Raw genomic sequence first — 17,491 nt, 5'->3', positions numbered from 1 at the left:
GGTGGACACAGACAGCCACAGCTTCTAATGCAGTTATTAATGGGACCTGCTCACAGAAAGAGTTGAAGCGTATGGGTGTGCATATTCTTCCACATGCCCCCTCAGCAGTGAAATGATTTTTAAGGTAGCATTTATAATTTTTAATAGTAGGGAGTTTGGTTTCTGAAAACCGAGCCTCCTGAAAATCCACACCAACTCCAAAGCAATTAACCATTAATTTATGGAGTTTGGCCGAATGGCAGCATTAGCCGTTGCAGTTCCAATTGAAGGAACAACAGACTGGGATCTGAGAAAGCAGTGATGAGGAAACAGGAGAACAAATTAGTCTGATGTTGAGTCATTCTTCTGTGTGTTTGTGATTCTTCATCGGTATTCACAAGCTTCACCTCAGGGGAGGACGGATATCAGATCAACTGGAGCAGCAGAATTCAGTTTAACTTCTAATTTTTCTTTCTTGTCCCTGTGAGGTTTTGGTTTCTGTGGAGATAATCCTATCTTGACCTTTTCCATTACCTGCAGTGCATGGATCTTTCAGCCACTGCTTGATGGTAGGCTGCTGGTCTGTTTTGCCCTGGGAGGGACCACCTAGACAGGTATCCTCTCCTCTGATGACAAAGGAGGATGAGGCATCTTTGGCTGTGCTGATGGGGTGGTTATCACTGGTGCAGTGAGCTTGTGGGTCAAGGGAGTTGATTTCCCCTCCACGACTGAAAAACAGGCATTGACATGTGGCTAGGGTCCACTGTTTGAGACCTTTTCATCATGCTAGCTGTAGATTTTGACACATTGTTTTCAAATTTTGGCATCATAACAATTGGATGGAGCTGTTCAAACTTTTTTCTTAGCATCTTAAAAGACAGGCAGTCAAGCTTTTATATTCCTGGATTTTCTTTTCCATCATGAAAACTGAACATGTTGGTGAATAAGGTGGGTCATGTTCTGGGCAATTTCCACTTCGTTTCCTTCCCTCCCTTTTCCTTCTACCGAATTCCAGTCACCCATGACTATTAAATTTTCATCTCCCTTCACTATCTGAATAATTTCTTTTATTACATCATACATTTATTCAATTTCTTTGTCATCTGCAGAGCTAGTTGGCATATAGACTTGTACTACTGTCGTAGGCGTGGGCTTCGTGTCTATCTTGGCCACAACAATGCGTTTGCTGTGCTGTTTGTAGTAGGTTACTCGCATTCCTATTGTTTTATTCATTATTAAAGCTACTCCTGCATTCCACCTATTTGATTTTATATTTATAACCCTGTATTCACCTGACCAAACGTCTTGTTCCTCCTGCCACCGAACTTCACTAATTCCTACTATATCTAACTTAAACCTATCCATTTCCCTTTTTAAATTTTTGTAACCTACCTGCCCGATTAAGGGATCTGACATTCCACGCTCCGATCCGTAGAACGCGTTTCCTTTCTCCTCATAACGACGTCCTCCTGAGTAGTCCCCGCCAGGAGATCCGAATGGGGGACTATTTTACCTCTGGAATATTTTACCCAAGAGGACGCCATCATCATTTATCCATACAGTAAAGCTATATGCCCTCAGGAAAAATTACGGGAGTAGTTTCCCCTTGCTTTCAGCCGTTCGGAGTACCAGCACAGCAAGGCCGTTTTGGTTAGTGTTACAAGGCCAGATCAGTTAATCATCCAGACTGTTGCCCCTGCAACTACTGAAAAGGCTGCTGCCCCTCTTCAGGAACCATACGTTTGTCTGGCCTCTCAACAGATACCCCTCCGTTGTGGTTGCAACTACGGTACGGCTATCTGTATCGCTGAGGCACGCAAGCCCCTCACCAACGGCAAGGTCTATGGTTCAGGGGGGGAGGAAGACAACTCATAAGAGGAGAAAAATTGGGTTTGACCTCACACCTATAAACCGTGATCTTAATTTCTTAGGTAAAACATTCACACTGAAGGCTAGAATGAAACCTCCAGTGTTCACCCTATCATACTAAGGTTCATCTGAATGTGATGAACAAAACGCGCTCCACACTATTCTAAGTTAGCGTGCAGTTCTTCATCTGTTTATAGCATTAAGTCTCAATAGAAGATGACACCTTGAATCCGGTGGAGTTTGTTATGAGGAGAGATAGTAAATGCAGCACCCTCGAGCTTGTCACAGGCCTGAAGTGCCTGCAATTGGTTAGTGTTCAGAGTTTGCATCAGCAAAGAACCATTTCTCATTTTCTCTACTGCAGCAACTTCTCCAAACTTATGGTCAATATTTTTCAGCAAGAAACAATTGGCTTCACTGTTGCAAGAGTATCTCTGTCTCTTGTGGAACATACCAAGAACCAGGTGAGCAATCCACTTTCCTTTCTCCTTGTCATCCCTTAGGATAGCCAAAGACAGAAACGCCATGGGGTTGTAAGCCGCTGCATGTAAAATCTTGTTTTCTACCTGCTGAGATGGTCATGTTTGACACAGCCAATAGTATGGGTGAGTTTAATCTGTTTCAATGCAGATCATTTGTCCTGATGCCACGCGCTCTGATCGGAAGCTCTCCCCATGGTCACCAACCAACCCACCACGCAAAGACTACCTGGCTTAGTAGCTATTGCCTGGAGTTCCAATGCTCTGGATTGAACAGGCACCTACTTCTCAGCATACATATGGAGATTAAAAATCAGACATCAGTAATGCAACCCACTCATCGTCAGAGGATACAACCATGAGGGTGGATGACGACCCTCCACTATGCGCTGGCTACCACAGAGGATTTTGGACACAAACATAAATCCATTCAAATAATAGGTGCAGAAGAGCACTGTGCATTGTGGATGGATGATGCATCATGCAAAACATCCTTCCCAAAGAGGTCCACACATCTGTAAAATTTAGAGAAGTGAGGACAAAGTCTCAAAGGGAACCATAAGTAAGCAATCCAACAAGATTGAGGGAAAGGTTGTAAAATGAGCTAAAATTGAGTGGTGGTCTAATAATAGCAAGTTGTCAATGTAAAAGCTTCATTATGTATAAGACTCCTATGAGAGGCAAGGATTTATCATGGGTCTCTTCTACTCCTGACACTGCAGGTGAAATTGTGAGAGGGCATCCTGAACGTGGCTGGTCAGGGAGCTCAGTTTCTGCACCTCCAGTTTCTCTTTGCCCATGGCCCATCATCAACTGCATCATTACAATACACTGCACACTAACTTTTACGGAAGTTCATCATAGTTTCTTTTTCCAAAACCAAGAACAATTACAGCAGGTTCCTTATAACACGTGCCTTGTGTAGATGCAATGTTGGGCTGCAGCTCTGCCATCTGTCGGCATTGTTTGAAAATTTGCACACACAAAAATGTATCATTAAATACAGAGTACCTAAAATGAAGTTTTCCTATACATATTAACAGCTGTAAAACATTATTTACCGAATGACCCTCATAAAAACAGATTAGTGAGTAATGTAGCCAACCTTCTAAGAGATTCTTCAAAGGTAATGTTGTTAGTTATTGCTCATCGTGTATTCAGTCAAACTCTTACTTTCTCCTCTGTGAATTAGAGAACTGTAGTCTAAAATATCTTGCCAGATTAAAATTATGTGTAACATCAAGCACAGATCCAGAACCTTGCTTTTATAGACAACACATTTAGCAAACTGATCTATCAACTCATGACCCTATTCAAGGCTTCAATCTGCTAGTATCTTACTTCCAATTCAAGCTTTGAAACCAGTTATGAGTTACAATTGAATATTGTGAGTTGTTAAGGGCATTTCTCATGAGAGCAAGGGTTTGCATTCAAGTGTCAGTGCAGGAAACAGACGCAATCAGTCAGAAACAGTTTGTTTGCCCTGCTGCTGAGAACATCACAAAGGGCCTTGCAGTAAAAATACATTCACTTCTGTATTACAGGATATGTACCTAACCCTTTCTGGCCCAGTGGTTTCAGTCTGAAACCATATTTTTATTTCATTTCCTTATCTGCCCCAGCCAGCCAGCACCGCACCTGGTGTCACATTGCGTCAGAACAGACAACTAGCTGCAGTAGCAAAATGATTGCTCAAAGTGGACCGCCTTTTCAGTGTAGTGTTGCACTGAGTAAAGGGGTATGCACCACAGTCTTAATTACATACTTAATTTGTAACATCTCTACAACAGATATTTGGAATTTCAGGTAATGCTTTGATCTTATCCTTCACATAGGAAGATATTTTTATTGATAATTATAATAACTGGTTTCTTTTCTTACAAAGATGCTGGTGGTTTGATTCTGAAACACTGGGAGGTAATGACCTTCATGTGCAGCCATTAAGATCATCATAACATCCCAGTGGCTTCAATTTGAAACCACCAACAATATTTCATTACGATGTTCAAGTTTTTATTGTTATTCAATTAAATTACTGGTTTTTGTGACAATAAAGCCAGATTTGGTTCCAGGGAGAATTGCAGTTTTGATGTAGTAGCCAAGATACCACAGCAGTGGTTTGGCAAGATTGCACACAATTACAGTTTGATTCAGATTTCCACAATATTTAAAACAGTAGAACAGCATCTCAGAAATGTACAGATGGTTATCACGTAGAAACTTCATTCCCAGATATTGCAAAGGATTTCAATGTTGTTGTTGTTGTTGGGATGTTTAAGGGGGACTAAACAGCTAAGGTCATCAGTCCCCCATTCCAAAAAACCGGCGAAACAAAATTTACGGAACAGGTAAAACCCCAAGGGGGGAGGGGACGCCCCTCCCCCCAGTCACTGAAAGAACACCAATGTGTCAGCGAACACTAGAGACAAGAAGAGTACAGACGAACACTGGACAGAAAGAAACGGAAGAAAATAAGAGGGTCGGAGACTGGTTGACTGACCATGGGTACAAAAATTGGGAAAGAGTCAACCATCCGAATACACACATTAAAATCTGCAACCAATGAGACACTCGAGGACAAGATACACAGAAAGGGAAAGGGACAGGTCCCCCCCTAAATGGAACCATAAAAAGGACTACCACGGATAAAATTTAAAACGTCGTCAGCCATGGAGGCATCGTCGCATAAAACCAAAGGCAACGTGCCCGGGAGATTAAAAGTCTGCCGGAGGATGCGCAGGCAGGAACACTCCAACAAAATGTGGGCGACCGTCAACCGGGACCCACACTGACACAGGGGGGGATCCTCCTGACGCAAAAGATGTCCATGCGTCAGGTAGGTATGGCCGATGCGGAGCCGACACAGGATGACAGAGTCCCTGCGAGAAGCCCGCAGGGAGGACTGCCACACATCGGTCGTCTCCTTGACAGCCCGCAGTTTATTCGGAGAAGTCAGGCTACGCCACTCGTCACGCCACATCTGAAGCACCTTACGGCGCAACGCCAGCTGCAAATCACGAGCCGGGAGGCCGATCGCCAAAGTGGGGGCGTCGACCGCCCCTTTGGCCAGCCTGTCGACACGTTCATTCCCCGGGATGCCAACGTGACCTGGCGTCCAAACAAAGACCACCGAACGACCAGAGCGGGTAATGGCAAAAACAGACTCCTGAATAAAGGATACCAGAGGACAAGAGGTATAGCAGCGGTCGATAGCCTGGAGGCTGCTCAGGGAGTCACTGCAGATGACGATGGACGTACCTGAGCAGGAACGCATATGCTCAATAGCGCGCAATATGGCCACCAGCTCTGCAGTAAAAATACTGCAGCCAGCCGGCAAGGAGCGCTGTTCAACATGGGCAGCGTGAGCAAAAGCGTAGGCAGGACGACCATCCACCAGGGAACCATCAGTGTAGACAGGCTCACAGCCTGAAAACGAGGCGACGAGCGCAAGAAAACGGTGACGGAGGGCCACATGCGGAACCGAGTCCTTGGGTTCCCGTGCCAAGTCCAGGCGGACGGACGGACGGGTCATACACCAGGGAGGCGTGGGTGCACAGGCCCGGAAGGGCGGCAGAAGAGGGAACGACCCCAGTTCCGACAGTAGGGACTGGACACGGACAGCAATGGAAAGCCCAGACCTAGGTCGCCGGTCGGGCAGAGGGAGGACCCTGGCAGGGAAAAGCAGGCGATGATTGGGATGGCCCGGTGAGCAATGCACATGGACAGCATAGTCGGCGAGCAGTCGGTGGCGGCGAATTCGCAGCGGGGGAACCCCGGCCTCCACCAGCAGACTATCCACGGGGCTCGTACGGAAAGCACCAGTTGCAAGCCGAACCCCACAGTGGTGTATGGGGTCCAACAACGTCAACACTGAGGGTGATGCAGACCCATAGGCCAGGCTCCCATAATCAAGCCTGGACTGCACAAGGGCTCTGTACAATCGCAACAGCGTGCTGCGATCTGCACCCCAAGACGCATGGCTCAGGCAGCGGAGGGCGTTGAGGTGCTGCCAGCACTTTTGCTTCAGCTGAGTAATATGAGGAACCCATGTGAGCCGGGCATCAAAGACGAGTCCTAAGAAGCGGCTAGTGTCCACCACTTCAAGTAGGTGACCGTCGAGGTAAAGTTCCGGATGAGGGTGGACCGTCCGACGCCTGCAGAAGTGCATAACTCGAGTCTTGGCCGCAGAGAACTGAAATCCATGAGTCAGAGCCCATGATGCCGCCTTGCGAACGGCTGCTTGCAGCCTGCGTTCGGCGACTCCCGTAGTCGTTGAGCTAAATGAGATGCAGAAGTCGTCGGCATACAAAGAAGGAGACACCGACGACCCCACAGCTGCAGCCAGACCATTAATGGCCACTAGAAATAAGGAAACGCTCAATACCGAGCCCTGCGGGACCCCATTTTCCTGTATATAAGATGAACTAGAGGCGGCACCGACTTGCACCCGGAAAGAGCGGCGCAATAAAAAGTTTTGAAGAAAAGCTGGAAGCTGACCACGAAGACCCCACTCGCGCAACGTAGCAAGGATGTGATGCCTCCATGTTGTGTCATATGCCTTCCGCAGATCAAAAAATACAGCAACGAGATGCTGACGGCGGGAAAAGGCCGTACGGATAGCAGATTCCAGCCGCACCAAATTGTCCGCAGCAGACCGGCCCTGACGGAAGCCACCCTGGGATGGAGCGAGGAGACCGCGCGACTCAAGGACCCAACACAAACGCTGCCCCACCATACGTTCGAGCAATTTGCACAAAACGTTGGTTAGTGTAATGGGGCGATAGCCGTCCACCGCCAGAGGGTCCGCACCGGGCTTCAAGATGGGAACGATAACACCCTCTCGCCATTGCGACGGGAACACGCCCTCGCTCCAAATGCGGTTAAAGATGGTGAGGATGTGTCTCTGGCAGTCCCTGGAGAGATGCTTCAGCATCTGCGCGTGAATGCAGTCCGGTCCTGGCGCTGTATCAGGGCAATTGGCGAGGGCAGCAAGGAATTCCCTCTCGCTGAAAGGAGCATTGTATTTTTCAGAACGACGTGTGTGGAACGATAACGGCGTCCGCTCGGCGCGCTCCTTTAGAGAGCGAAAGGCAGGAGGGTAAGTTGCAGTCGCAGAGCTCGTAGCAAAGTGCGTGGCAAGGTGGTCAGCAATGGTGGCGGCGTCCGTGCAGACAGCGCCATCCAGGGAGATTCCAGGGACACCCATAGGGGTCTGGTATCCATAAATCCGCCGGATGCGGGACCACACGAGCGACGGGGAGACACGGGAGCCCAAGGATGAAATGTACCTCTCCCAGCATTCCTGCTTACGCCGTGCAATAAGACGACGGGCCAAGGCACGGAGCTTCTTAAAGGCGATGAGGGTCTCCAGAGACGGGTGCCGCTTATGACGCTGGAGAGCCCGCCTACGGTCGCGAATAGCCTCAGCAATCTCCGGCGACCACCAGGGGACAGACTTCCTCCGAGGGAGTCCAGAAGAGCGAGGGATGGCAGTCTCGGCCGCAGAAATAATTGACGAGGTCAAGACACGGACCACCTCGTCAATGTCACCCTGTGAGAGAGAAGCAATGGTGGCAGCGGAAGTAAAAGCCGGCCAGTCAGCCCTGTTGAGAGCCCAGCGGGGCAGGCGACCAGAAGAATGACACTGGGGCAGTGACAAATAGATGGGAAAATGGTCACTACCACACAGGTCAGGATGCACTCTCCAGTGAAGGGATGGGAGAAGTCCGGGGCTGCAAAGAGAGAGATCGATGGCCGAGAACGAGCCATGGGCCACACTGAAATGCGTGGGAGCACCGGTGTTCAATAGGCTAAGGTCGAGCTGAGCCAACACATGCTCCACAGCGCGACCACGGTCATCGGAGACAGTCCCACCCCATAGAGGGTTGTGGGCATTGAAATCGCCCAGAAGCAGCAATGGCGGCGGGAGTTGAGCCAGCAGCGCAGCCAAGACATGTCGGGGGAGTTGCCCATACGGAGGAATGTAAACAGAGCAAACAGTAATAGCCGGCGAGAGCTCAATCCTGACAGCGACTGCCTCTAAAGGCGTCAGAAGGGGTACTGGTGAGCTACAGACAGAGTGGTGAACAAAGAGGCAAACTCCACCTGAAGCTCGTTGACAGTCAGCGCGGTTCTTATAGTATCCCCGATAACCGCGAAGGGCAGGGGTCCGCATTGCTGGAAACCAAGTTTCCTGAAGAGCAATGCACAGAACAGGGGAAACACTCAAAAGCATCCGGAGCTCAGGCAGGTGGCGGAAATAACCGCCGCAATTCCACTGGAGAATGGAAGCAGGAAGGGACGGGGAGGGCGTTAAGTCCACTAAGAGGCAGACGGCGCCGCAGAGTCAACGGCCGCCACCGAGCGAGAGTCAGCTGTGTCCATAGGAGACGTCCCCGAGGGTTCCGTGAGGGCGAGATCCGCGGCAGAGGCGAGGATCTCCACCGCATCCCCAGAGCCAGAGCTATTGACAGCAGGCGGTACTGAAACTGCCGGAGCGTCCTTCTTCTTGGACACGTTCCGGTCCTTCTTCTCGCGTCTGTCCTTTGGCTTAGAGGGCTGGGAGAGTTTCTCTGAAGGAGCGTCGGAGGCTGACGACGACGCAGAAGCCCTACGACCAGCAGGTGGATGAACCTTCAGCCACTGGCTGACATCCGGCGGGGTAGCAGAAGAAACGGAAGAAGGGAGGGCCCCGAGGGACCCCTTCCGCGAGAGAGGAGCCGGCAGAGACGACGCCGGCGGAGACGACGCCGGCAGAGAAGGGGGAGGGGGAGGGATCGAGCCCCCTGGTTTTGGAGCAGATGTCACTCCTGAAGCATGTGCGGGGGGAGTGACAGAAGGGGGTTTGCCCCCAACTGCTAAGGGGGCAACAGAGGAAGGCTTGCCCCCAGACACAAGGGGGGCAGACAGAGATGGACGGCCCCGAGGGCCAACTGAAGGCGGCACAGAGGAGGCGACAACTGCCGCCCGCGAGGGCGACGATAACGTAGCTGCAGCATAAGAAGTTTGAAGAGGGACAGGATGCAACCTTTCAAATTTCAGTTTTGCCTCGTGATAAGTAAGCCGGTCCAGGGTCTTAAATTCCATAATCTTCCGCTCCTTATGAAGAACGGGGCAGTCCGGCGAGCATGGAGAGTGGTGTTCCCCACAGTTGACACAGACAAGCGGAGGCGCACATGGAGAATAGGGATGGGAGGGGCGTCCGCAATCTCGACATGTGGCACTGGATGGGCAACGGGAGGACATATGCCCAAACTTCCAGCACTGGAAGCACCGCATCGGGGGAGGGACGTATGGCTTGACGTCACAACGGTAAACCATTACCTTGACCTTCTCAGGCAATACAGCACCCTCGAAGGCCAAGATAAAGGCACCGGTGGCCACCCTGTTGGTCTTGGGTCCTCTGTGCACACGACGGACAAAATGCACACCACGTCGTTCCAAGTCAGCTCTCAGCTCGTCATCGGACTGTAACAAGAGGTCGCGATGGTAAATAATCCCCTGGACCATATTTAAGCTACTGTGGGGAGTGACGGTAACAGGGACATCTCCCAGCTTATCACACAAGAGCAACGCCCGTGACTGGGCTGGGGAGGCCGTCTTGAGGAGGATGGACCCATTCCTCATTTTAGACAAACCCGCCACTTCCCCAAACTTATCCTCCAGGTGTTCCACAAAAAACATAGGCTTTGTCGAAAGAAAGGAGTCACCAACACTTCTGCTGCAGACAAGGTATTGTGGTACATAAGGCTCCTGCTTGGCAAAAGATCTGCGTCCCTCCCATGGCGCAGCCAACGAGGGGAACGACTGAGGATCATATTGTGCAGCATCGAATTCAATTTTACCTCGCTTAGAGACGCTGGTGGCAGTGCGGCCACCAGCTTGCTGAGATTTATTGCGCTTCATTGCGCCACATCCGCCCAGATGCCACCTACTCCGAACGAGGGCTCTCCCCAAGCGCGCCACCCAGCCAAAGCAACGGGTACCTGGCCGATATCCCATTGCCCGGAGTCCCCGTGCCCCAGACAAGATGGGCACATACTCCTTGGCATGCATGGGGAGGAAACAGCTCTGGCATCTGTAGTGCAATCCCTGCGTGGTCAGGGGGCTACCACCAAGAGGGTACATGACGACCCCACCACAACGGACTGGCTACCGTGCTGGATTTTAGGTGTTGAAAGGGTCCACAATTGCCGTGGGCGCTAAGAAGGGGATTGCGCACAAGACGAGGAGGCAACCCAGAAGACATGGGGTGTAAATCCCTCCACACGACAATAGATAGCATGCAATATGGAGGTGCACGATGGACCAATAGAAAAACACCACGTAAGGCGTCCTTCCCCAAATGGCACGCACTAACAACGGAAATTTTGAAAATGGCAGGTCAAACCCAAGTGGGGACCATCACATAAGGCCGAAACTTTGAAGACTCCTTTTAGTCGCCTCTTACGACAGGCAGGAATACCGCGGGCCTATTCGTACCCCCGAACCCGCAGGGGGGGGATTTCAATGCCTATATGTTCAAATCAATCTACAAACTTCATAGGAAAAGCAAAAAGTGGTGGCACAGAATTTTCTGGCACTTTACTGATGTCGCTGCTGTACATGCCTTCATCATTTATAATGAATATTGCAATCATGAGCAAATATGCTTGAAGTGATTCAGACTGTCTATAACTAGTGGTCTAGTTGGAGCATCTTCATCAACTCCTACTCACGCAAGAGGTCTCAAGATTCAACAGTACAGATTCAAGCCATTCGCTGCAACAGAAAAGCGCTTTCACAATGCATCCCATACGCTGGAAAGAGGACCATCTCAAATATGTGTGCACTGCAGTACTGCTAAAGGCCCACATCAAACAAGATCAGTGTGTAAAATAAGCAACATGGGCACGTGTATAACAAAAACAAAGAATTGTTTCACCAAAAAAATATCGCCATTAAACTCATCATAACAGCCCAGTCGTTTCACTTCGAAACCATAATATTTTATTATGAAATTAAAATTTCACTGTTATTATATTGCATTATTGCTTTCTGTGACAATAAAGCTAGATTTTGAAAGCAATTGTCTAATTTTTCTTCTTATGTTGATTTACAGATCATAAAGGATTAAAACAAAGAGTATGTATTAGTTCTAAATGTAAAAAATAAGATGAATGTAGACTCAGTAGGCTGTAATAGCCCTCATTTATACTTTATGAGTGGAAGAACACCACTGTTACATTTAGCAATGACTAGTTATCCTACTTTTATGTACTTAGATGAATCATACCTGGATCCAACATCCCAACATACTCATGTAAGCAGTACAAGAAAAATGTTGTAGTGCAGTACAGCATCTGCTTATGGTTGGCATAATCGTCAGGAGTGAGGGGGTGGTCTGCACGAAACTGAACTATCTTCTGCCAGTAAAGCTCTTTATTCCTGCATACACAGTAAGACAAATGCAGGCTGCATAATTTGAAATGAGAGACTGGCTGCTGAATTAAATGATAAATGTTCACATTACTTACCAGAATACAGTACTTAATTCCCAGTTCAGTTTCTTGCCAGTCATCTCTTGTATGGCAAATAAGTTTTTCCATGGATCTTCAATTTTGCTCTCCAGTTCAGGCAAGTCCTGAAAATTATAGCACTGTAACATTGCTTACAGACACAAATACAACAAAAATGATACTGTTTTAACTAATGTTTGATATATAAACTCTTTGTATACGTTGCTTGGACCATCATTGTTTAAAAACTTGATTTAAAAAGGAATATTACAACAACAGGAATGCCAGAATGGGAAAAGTAGGATAGATAATTGTTCATCTGAAGCTGTTTGATGCTTTGTGCACAGAACTATTTAGCCCACTCCCCTTTGCATTATGGCTACAATGAAGGATGAAACAAGTTTTACAATCATGTATATAAGTAATTCATTTCACATCATTCTTCTCTCAGTATAAACACATTTTCCATTACATCATGTAGCTCCTTCCACAAATGGATACACAATAAATGCGGTGGTGGTTTCTGGGTTGGGGCACTCCACAATGAGATTCTCAGCGTCCATATGAAAATTAGGAGAAATGAATGTGTTTACAACAAAAGAAAGAAAAAGCAATCTGACATAAAATTACACTCACTCTTTCCTAGTCTCACCCAAGATCATCTGCACAGTCACACATCATGTAAGACAATGTTAAAAATGGTCAGATGTTCTAAAACTTTCAAGTAAAACACATGTAAGATAAGAGGAAAACTAAAATAGATTCACTGGAATATGTGGCTGGCAGATCACTTCTACTGTCCTCTTGTCTGAATACAAAATACAATCTACTTTTTCTTCACCCTTCTTCCTTCCCCTTCAATCCTTCTGCCTGAAGGAGCCACTGGCTCCGACAGCTTGCCAGTCACAACAGTCTTTCATGTGTGTGTTCTGCCGCCGCTTGGTGAGTGAAGCTTTTTATCTATCCAATTAAATAATTTTATCAATAATTGTTTTCATTGTTAGTCTACTGATATGTGGCGCACTGTGATCTGCACACCACATGCACCACACATAGGAGGGTTCTCTCAGCAGAGCATGAAGCCATGCACCACAGGGCTGTGTTCTATGTGAACATGAGTGAGGAGGCCCTCTTCCTGTCTGTGTGCTTGAAAGGAGGTCCACCATAGCTACACTGTAGACTGTGCTGGACACAGTTTGCATAAAAAATCAACCTTTTTTATAACCAATACATATTTATATACAAAATTTCCATCCTGTTCAACAAAATGGTTCCTTTTACTAGACTCACAGTTTGACTAACATGCAAAGGCATTTGCCTTACTCAAGTTCTAACTGTGCACATGATGGAAGAAAAAACTTGTCAGTTTTAAACAGCATATCACTAGCTTCATTTACAAGCAATTCTTTTTTTTGTGATCTATAATACTGTACACAGTTTCTTTCCCAAGGTATTTGCTGTTGCTGAGCACATACTTGTTAGACACAAATAAATTTACTCAAATGCTGATTACCGGTATTGATTTATTTGGTAGCATGAGGTAAGCCAGATAGAACTCAATAGACTTCTGCAGCATTCGGAAAAGATGTTTTGGAGGCAAATCAACTTGGCTGGTCCCAAGCAGAGGCAGCAGATCATAAACTGAAAAGCAAATTCCAGATTCAATACATTATAACTGCATAAAAATATACAAATAAAAAAGCAACAGACAAGAAACAGCACATGTAATTACAGTTTACAATATATGACACATACAAATTGTTTCATGAGATGGCATGTCCTTAGTCTCTAGAATAATGTATGCTTCAACACATGGTATGTTAAATCTTTGTGCTGATCTTTTCCAGTCACCCACCACCTGCACATTCCCACTATTCAGCCACAAAGGAGCAGACCTCTTAGCACTGGAACAACTGAGAAACATTCTCTGCTAGGGTTTAGACTACCTCTCGTCAAGCCCTGAAACACAAAATATCCTACCCACTATCCCTCCCACAGTAGTATTCCACTGCCCACTGAACTTACGCAGTATCCTCGTCCATCCTTAAACCACCCCTGCTCCCAACCCCTTGCGTCATGGCTCATATCTCTGCAATAGAGCTAGATGCAAGAAGTCTTCCACACATCCTTCCACCACCACCACCTAATCCATTCTGGTCACGGGCACAACCTATCCTATCAAAGGCAGGGCTACCAGGGAAAGCAATCGTGTGATCTACAAACAAAGCTGCGACCACTGTGTTGCTTCCTATGTGGGCTGTCTGTCCGCACGATTGGCCACTGAAAAACTGTGGTCACGAGACAGCTGGATCACCAATTTGCTGAACATGCTGCCCAACACAATATGATTCACTTCATTTACTGCTTCGCAGGTCGAGCTATCTGGATCCTTCTTACCAACACCAGCAGTACACTGCCTTCTATTCTACCAATGCACATGCTTGTCTTCCCCCTCCTCTGCTTCTCACCTTTTCCACCTCCCGCCTCCCAAATAAAGCATTCTGACTGCACTTAGCAGCCCTACCATGGCCCCACAACATCCCTGCATGCTCCCACATAGCAGCAGTACATCCCCAAACCTACCCTGCTATCCCTTCTCCTCACCACCATTGCATCCTTCTTACCCTCACTACAAACACAGACTGCTTCATCCATTCACGTATCAAGCACATTTGCTGTACACAGTAGTGTGTCAGTGACCAAAGACAGTCATCTCGTGTGTGTGTGTGTGTGTGTGTGTGTGTGTGTGTGTGGGTGGGTGGGTGGGTGGGTGGGTGAATGTGTGTGGGTGGGTGAGTGTGTGTGTGGGAGGGGGTGGGGGGAGGGCCACGCGCGCACATGCACGCAGTTGCATATGTGCTTTGTGCTGGTGTGATTGTGTGTGTGTTTTCTACTTTAGAAGAAGGTCTTTTGGTTGAAAACTCAGAATATATAGCAGTCTCTTTGCTTTGCCTGTCTACGGCTCAACATCTCCTCTACATGGAGAGCAGCAACCTAGCCTTTTCAAAATACTACCATTACAGTGGTACATATGTTCATTATCGTTTTATGTTCTGTTGATATTAAACTACTACCTAGCCCAGGACATCCCCCCCTCCCCCATATTTCATTTATTCCTGTTGACCTATCATTTCTGTGATCTTTCAGACGATATTTTCCCTTCAAGCAATGGAAAATTCAGGATGGAATAAAATAATACTATGAAAAGAAAAGCTGCAACTCATCATATAGCGGAGATGCTGAGTCACAGATAGACACAACAGAAAGACTGTTCCAAATAAAGCTTTCAGCCATTAAGTCCTTCATCAACAGTAGACAGTCATATGTGCAGCCCCCCCCCCCCCCCCACACACACACACATGACTGCAGTCTCAGGCAACTGAAACCACACTGCGAGCAGCAGCACCAGTGCATGATAGTGAAGTGCTGCAGGTCAGATGGTGAGCAGGGGAGAGGTGGGAGGTGGGGGGGGGGGGGGGGGGGGGGGATTAGTGGAAAAGAAGAGAAATAAAAAGACTGGTTGTGGTGGTGGAATGACGGCTGCATAGTGCTGGAATAAGAACACGGAAGGGGTTGGTTGGATGACAGTAACTGACGAAGATTGAGGCCAGGTGGGTTACAGGAGTGTAGGATGTATTGCAGGGAAAGTTCCCACCTGCACAATTCAGATAAGCTGGTGTTGGGTAGGATCCATATCACACAGGCTGTAAAGCAGTCATTGAAATGAAGGATATCAAGGTTGACACTGGGTCCCATACATCCACAGCTGCAACCAGGGTGCCGCGTTCTATGTAATCATGAGAACCAACAAGCTGCAAGTCCTCTCCTTTTCCACTTCTTCCCCCTCCCCCCCCCCTCCACCTCTCCCCTGCTCACCGTCTGGCCTGCAGCACTTCACTGTCTGCCACCCCCAGCAAATTATCGCTCCCCCTCTCTGCCCAAGACTCCTCCTTACCTCCACCCAGTCACCACTCCCATCATGCATTCGTGCTGCTGCTCACAGTGTGGTTTCAGTTGCCTGAGACTGCAGTTGTGTGTGTGTGTGTGGGGGGGGGGGGGGGGACAGGGTTGGGGGGGGGGGGATGCGTGTGTGCGTGCACATGTCTATGAGTTTCTAGTGTTGACTAAGGCCTTAATGGCTGGAAGTTTTAATTGTGAGAGTCTTTTTGTTGTGCCTATCTCCACTATATGGTGAATATCAACCTTCCTTTTCATAATATTATTAATGTTAATCTCATGTGTTGTATGGCTGTTCAATGTGGGAAATAACAGTCATAATGTGTAAACAGTGTTGGCACTTTCTTTAAATGGTCATATGGTCCTTTTAAACGTCCTTGGATCCATGTTAACAAAGAAACACAATATGTGATTGTTTCAGAGCAATTGTAAAGCAATACTCTATCACATAAAGTTCCTGCATGTTTCTTGATAGAAATTCTCTTACGAGTAGTTACAGAGTGAGACAAACATAAATTACCTTTGAATGACTTTAAAGGGCAGTTAAAAAACTATAATGTTAGCTGATGACACAATCACTTAAATCATGGGCTCAAATTCTACCATAGCAGATGCAGTTCAGATGACAGCTGAACACACCTACAAGTTGCTTAACGCTAACAGTTTTAGTCTTAACTTCACAAACACTCATATTAAATAACAGAAAGTCCAAGAAGGAATAATCTTAGCACATAAAGATATTGCCGAAGTGTTAGTCAGTTACTTTCATGCTCCATGGATCATTTGTTTGATAAATGATAATGACACAGAACAAGTCATTTTGTTTATAAGTTGTTCCTGTGTGAATGTCAGTGAGTTTGTGCTTCTGCATAAGAACTTTGTGCGCAAGCTGAAATATTTCTAGCATTCTTTTTCACTGTGCCTGTCTGTAACTAATACCTATACTATTCAATGAGTAGCTAAGGCACGTTATGCAGTTTCACGTAAGTATTAATGGTCTCTCAACACCACAAGCAGATAATAATGGTCATACACTGAATGAAATACAGCATGTAAAATTTCTTGGTGACTAGCTGTACAACAAGATCAGTGCTGCATGTTATGCCATTAGAAGCATATATCATTGTGTTGACATAAAGACAGGAGTGTTAGCTTATTTGTGATATTTTCATTCGCTGCTGTGCTATGGAATCATATTATGGGGCAATGTACCTAAAATAAATAAAATGTTTCTTCACTAAAAGTGAGCAGTGAGAGTTTTGTGTAACATAGGTAACCATACATCTTGCAGAAGCTTTTTTTAAGGATCTTGGAATTCTTACATTCATTTCCCAATTTATTTGCTCCTTAATGGTTTCTGTTGTTTACAAATACATTTCAGATGAACTGTGATTTACACAATCACAATGAGGATGCAAAAATAATTTTCATACAGACTTAAGCCCCTCTTCTGGGGTGCGGAACGGAGTTGTATACTCTGATGGAAAGATAATTAATAAGCTTCCACCCAACATACAGCAAGAAATTGGGGATTCCTAAAACTTCAAAGGAAGATTAAAAAGATGTGTTGTTATGTAATTATATCAATATCTACATTCAAGAACTGGAAAGGTCTGTTACCTACATTGGGAGTAGTGGTATACATTGAAACGCTGCATAAGAATTAGCAATGTATTGTAAATAATAACACTGACTTTGAAAAATTCCATT

General features: G+C 46.7%; 1 protein-coding gene across 2 annotated transcripts in view; it reads right to left on the bottom strand.

Annotated features, from left to right (window-relative positions):
* Window positions 1–17,491, bottom strand: part of LOC126284579 (integrator complex subunit 10) — a 106,850-nt gene that overhangs the window by 49,583 nt on the left and 39,776 nt on the right. For both annotated transcript variants that reach the window (XM_049983600.1, XM_049983601.1), the window contains exons 6-8: window positions 13,338–13,465; window positions 11,843–11,949; window positions 11,602–11,753 (exon numbers count right to left, since the gene is read on the bottom strand). In XM_049983600.1, coding sequence (XP_049839557.1) covers window positions 11,602–11,753; window positions 11,843–11,949; window positions 13,338–13,465 — 387 coding nt within the window. The remainder of the gene's footprint in view (window positions 1–11,601; window positions 11,754–11,842; window positions 11,950–13,337; window positions 13,466–17,491) is intronic.

Source organism: Schistocerca gregaria, chromosome 8 (assembly GCF_023897955.1).
Source record: "Schistocerca gregaria isolate iqSchGreg1 chromosome 8, iqSchGreg1.2, whole genome shotgun sequence".
NCBI lineage: Eukaryota > Metazoa > Arthropoda > Insecta > Orthoptera > Acrididae > Schistocerca > Schistocerca gregaria.
The sequence above is the reverse complement of the archived record's forward strand: the minus strand, read 5'-3'. Positions and strand labels throughout refer to the sequence as shown.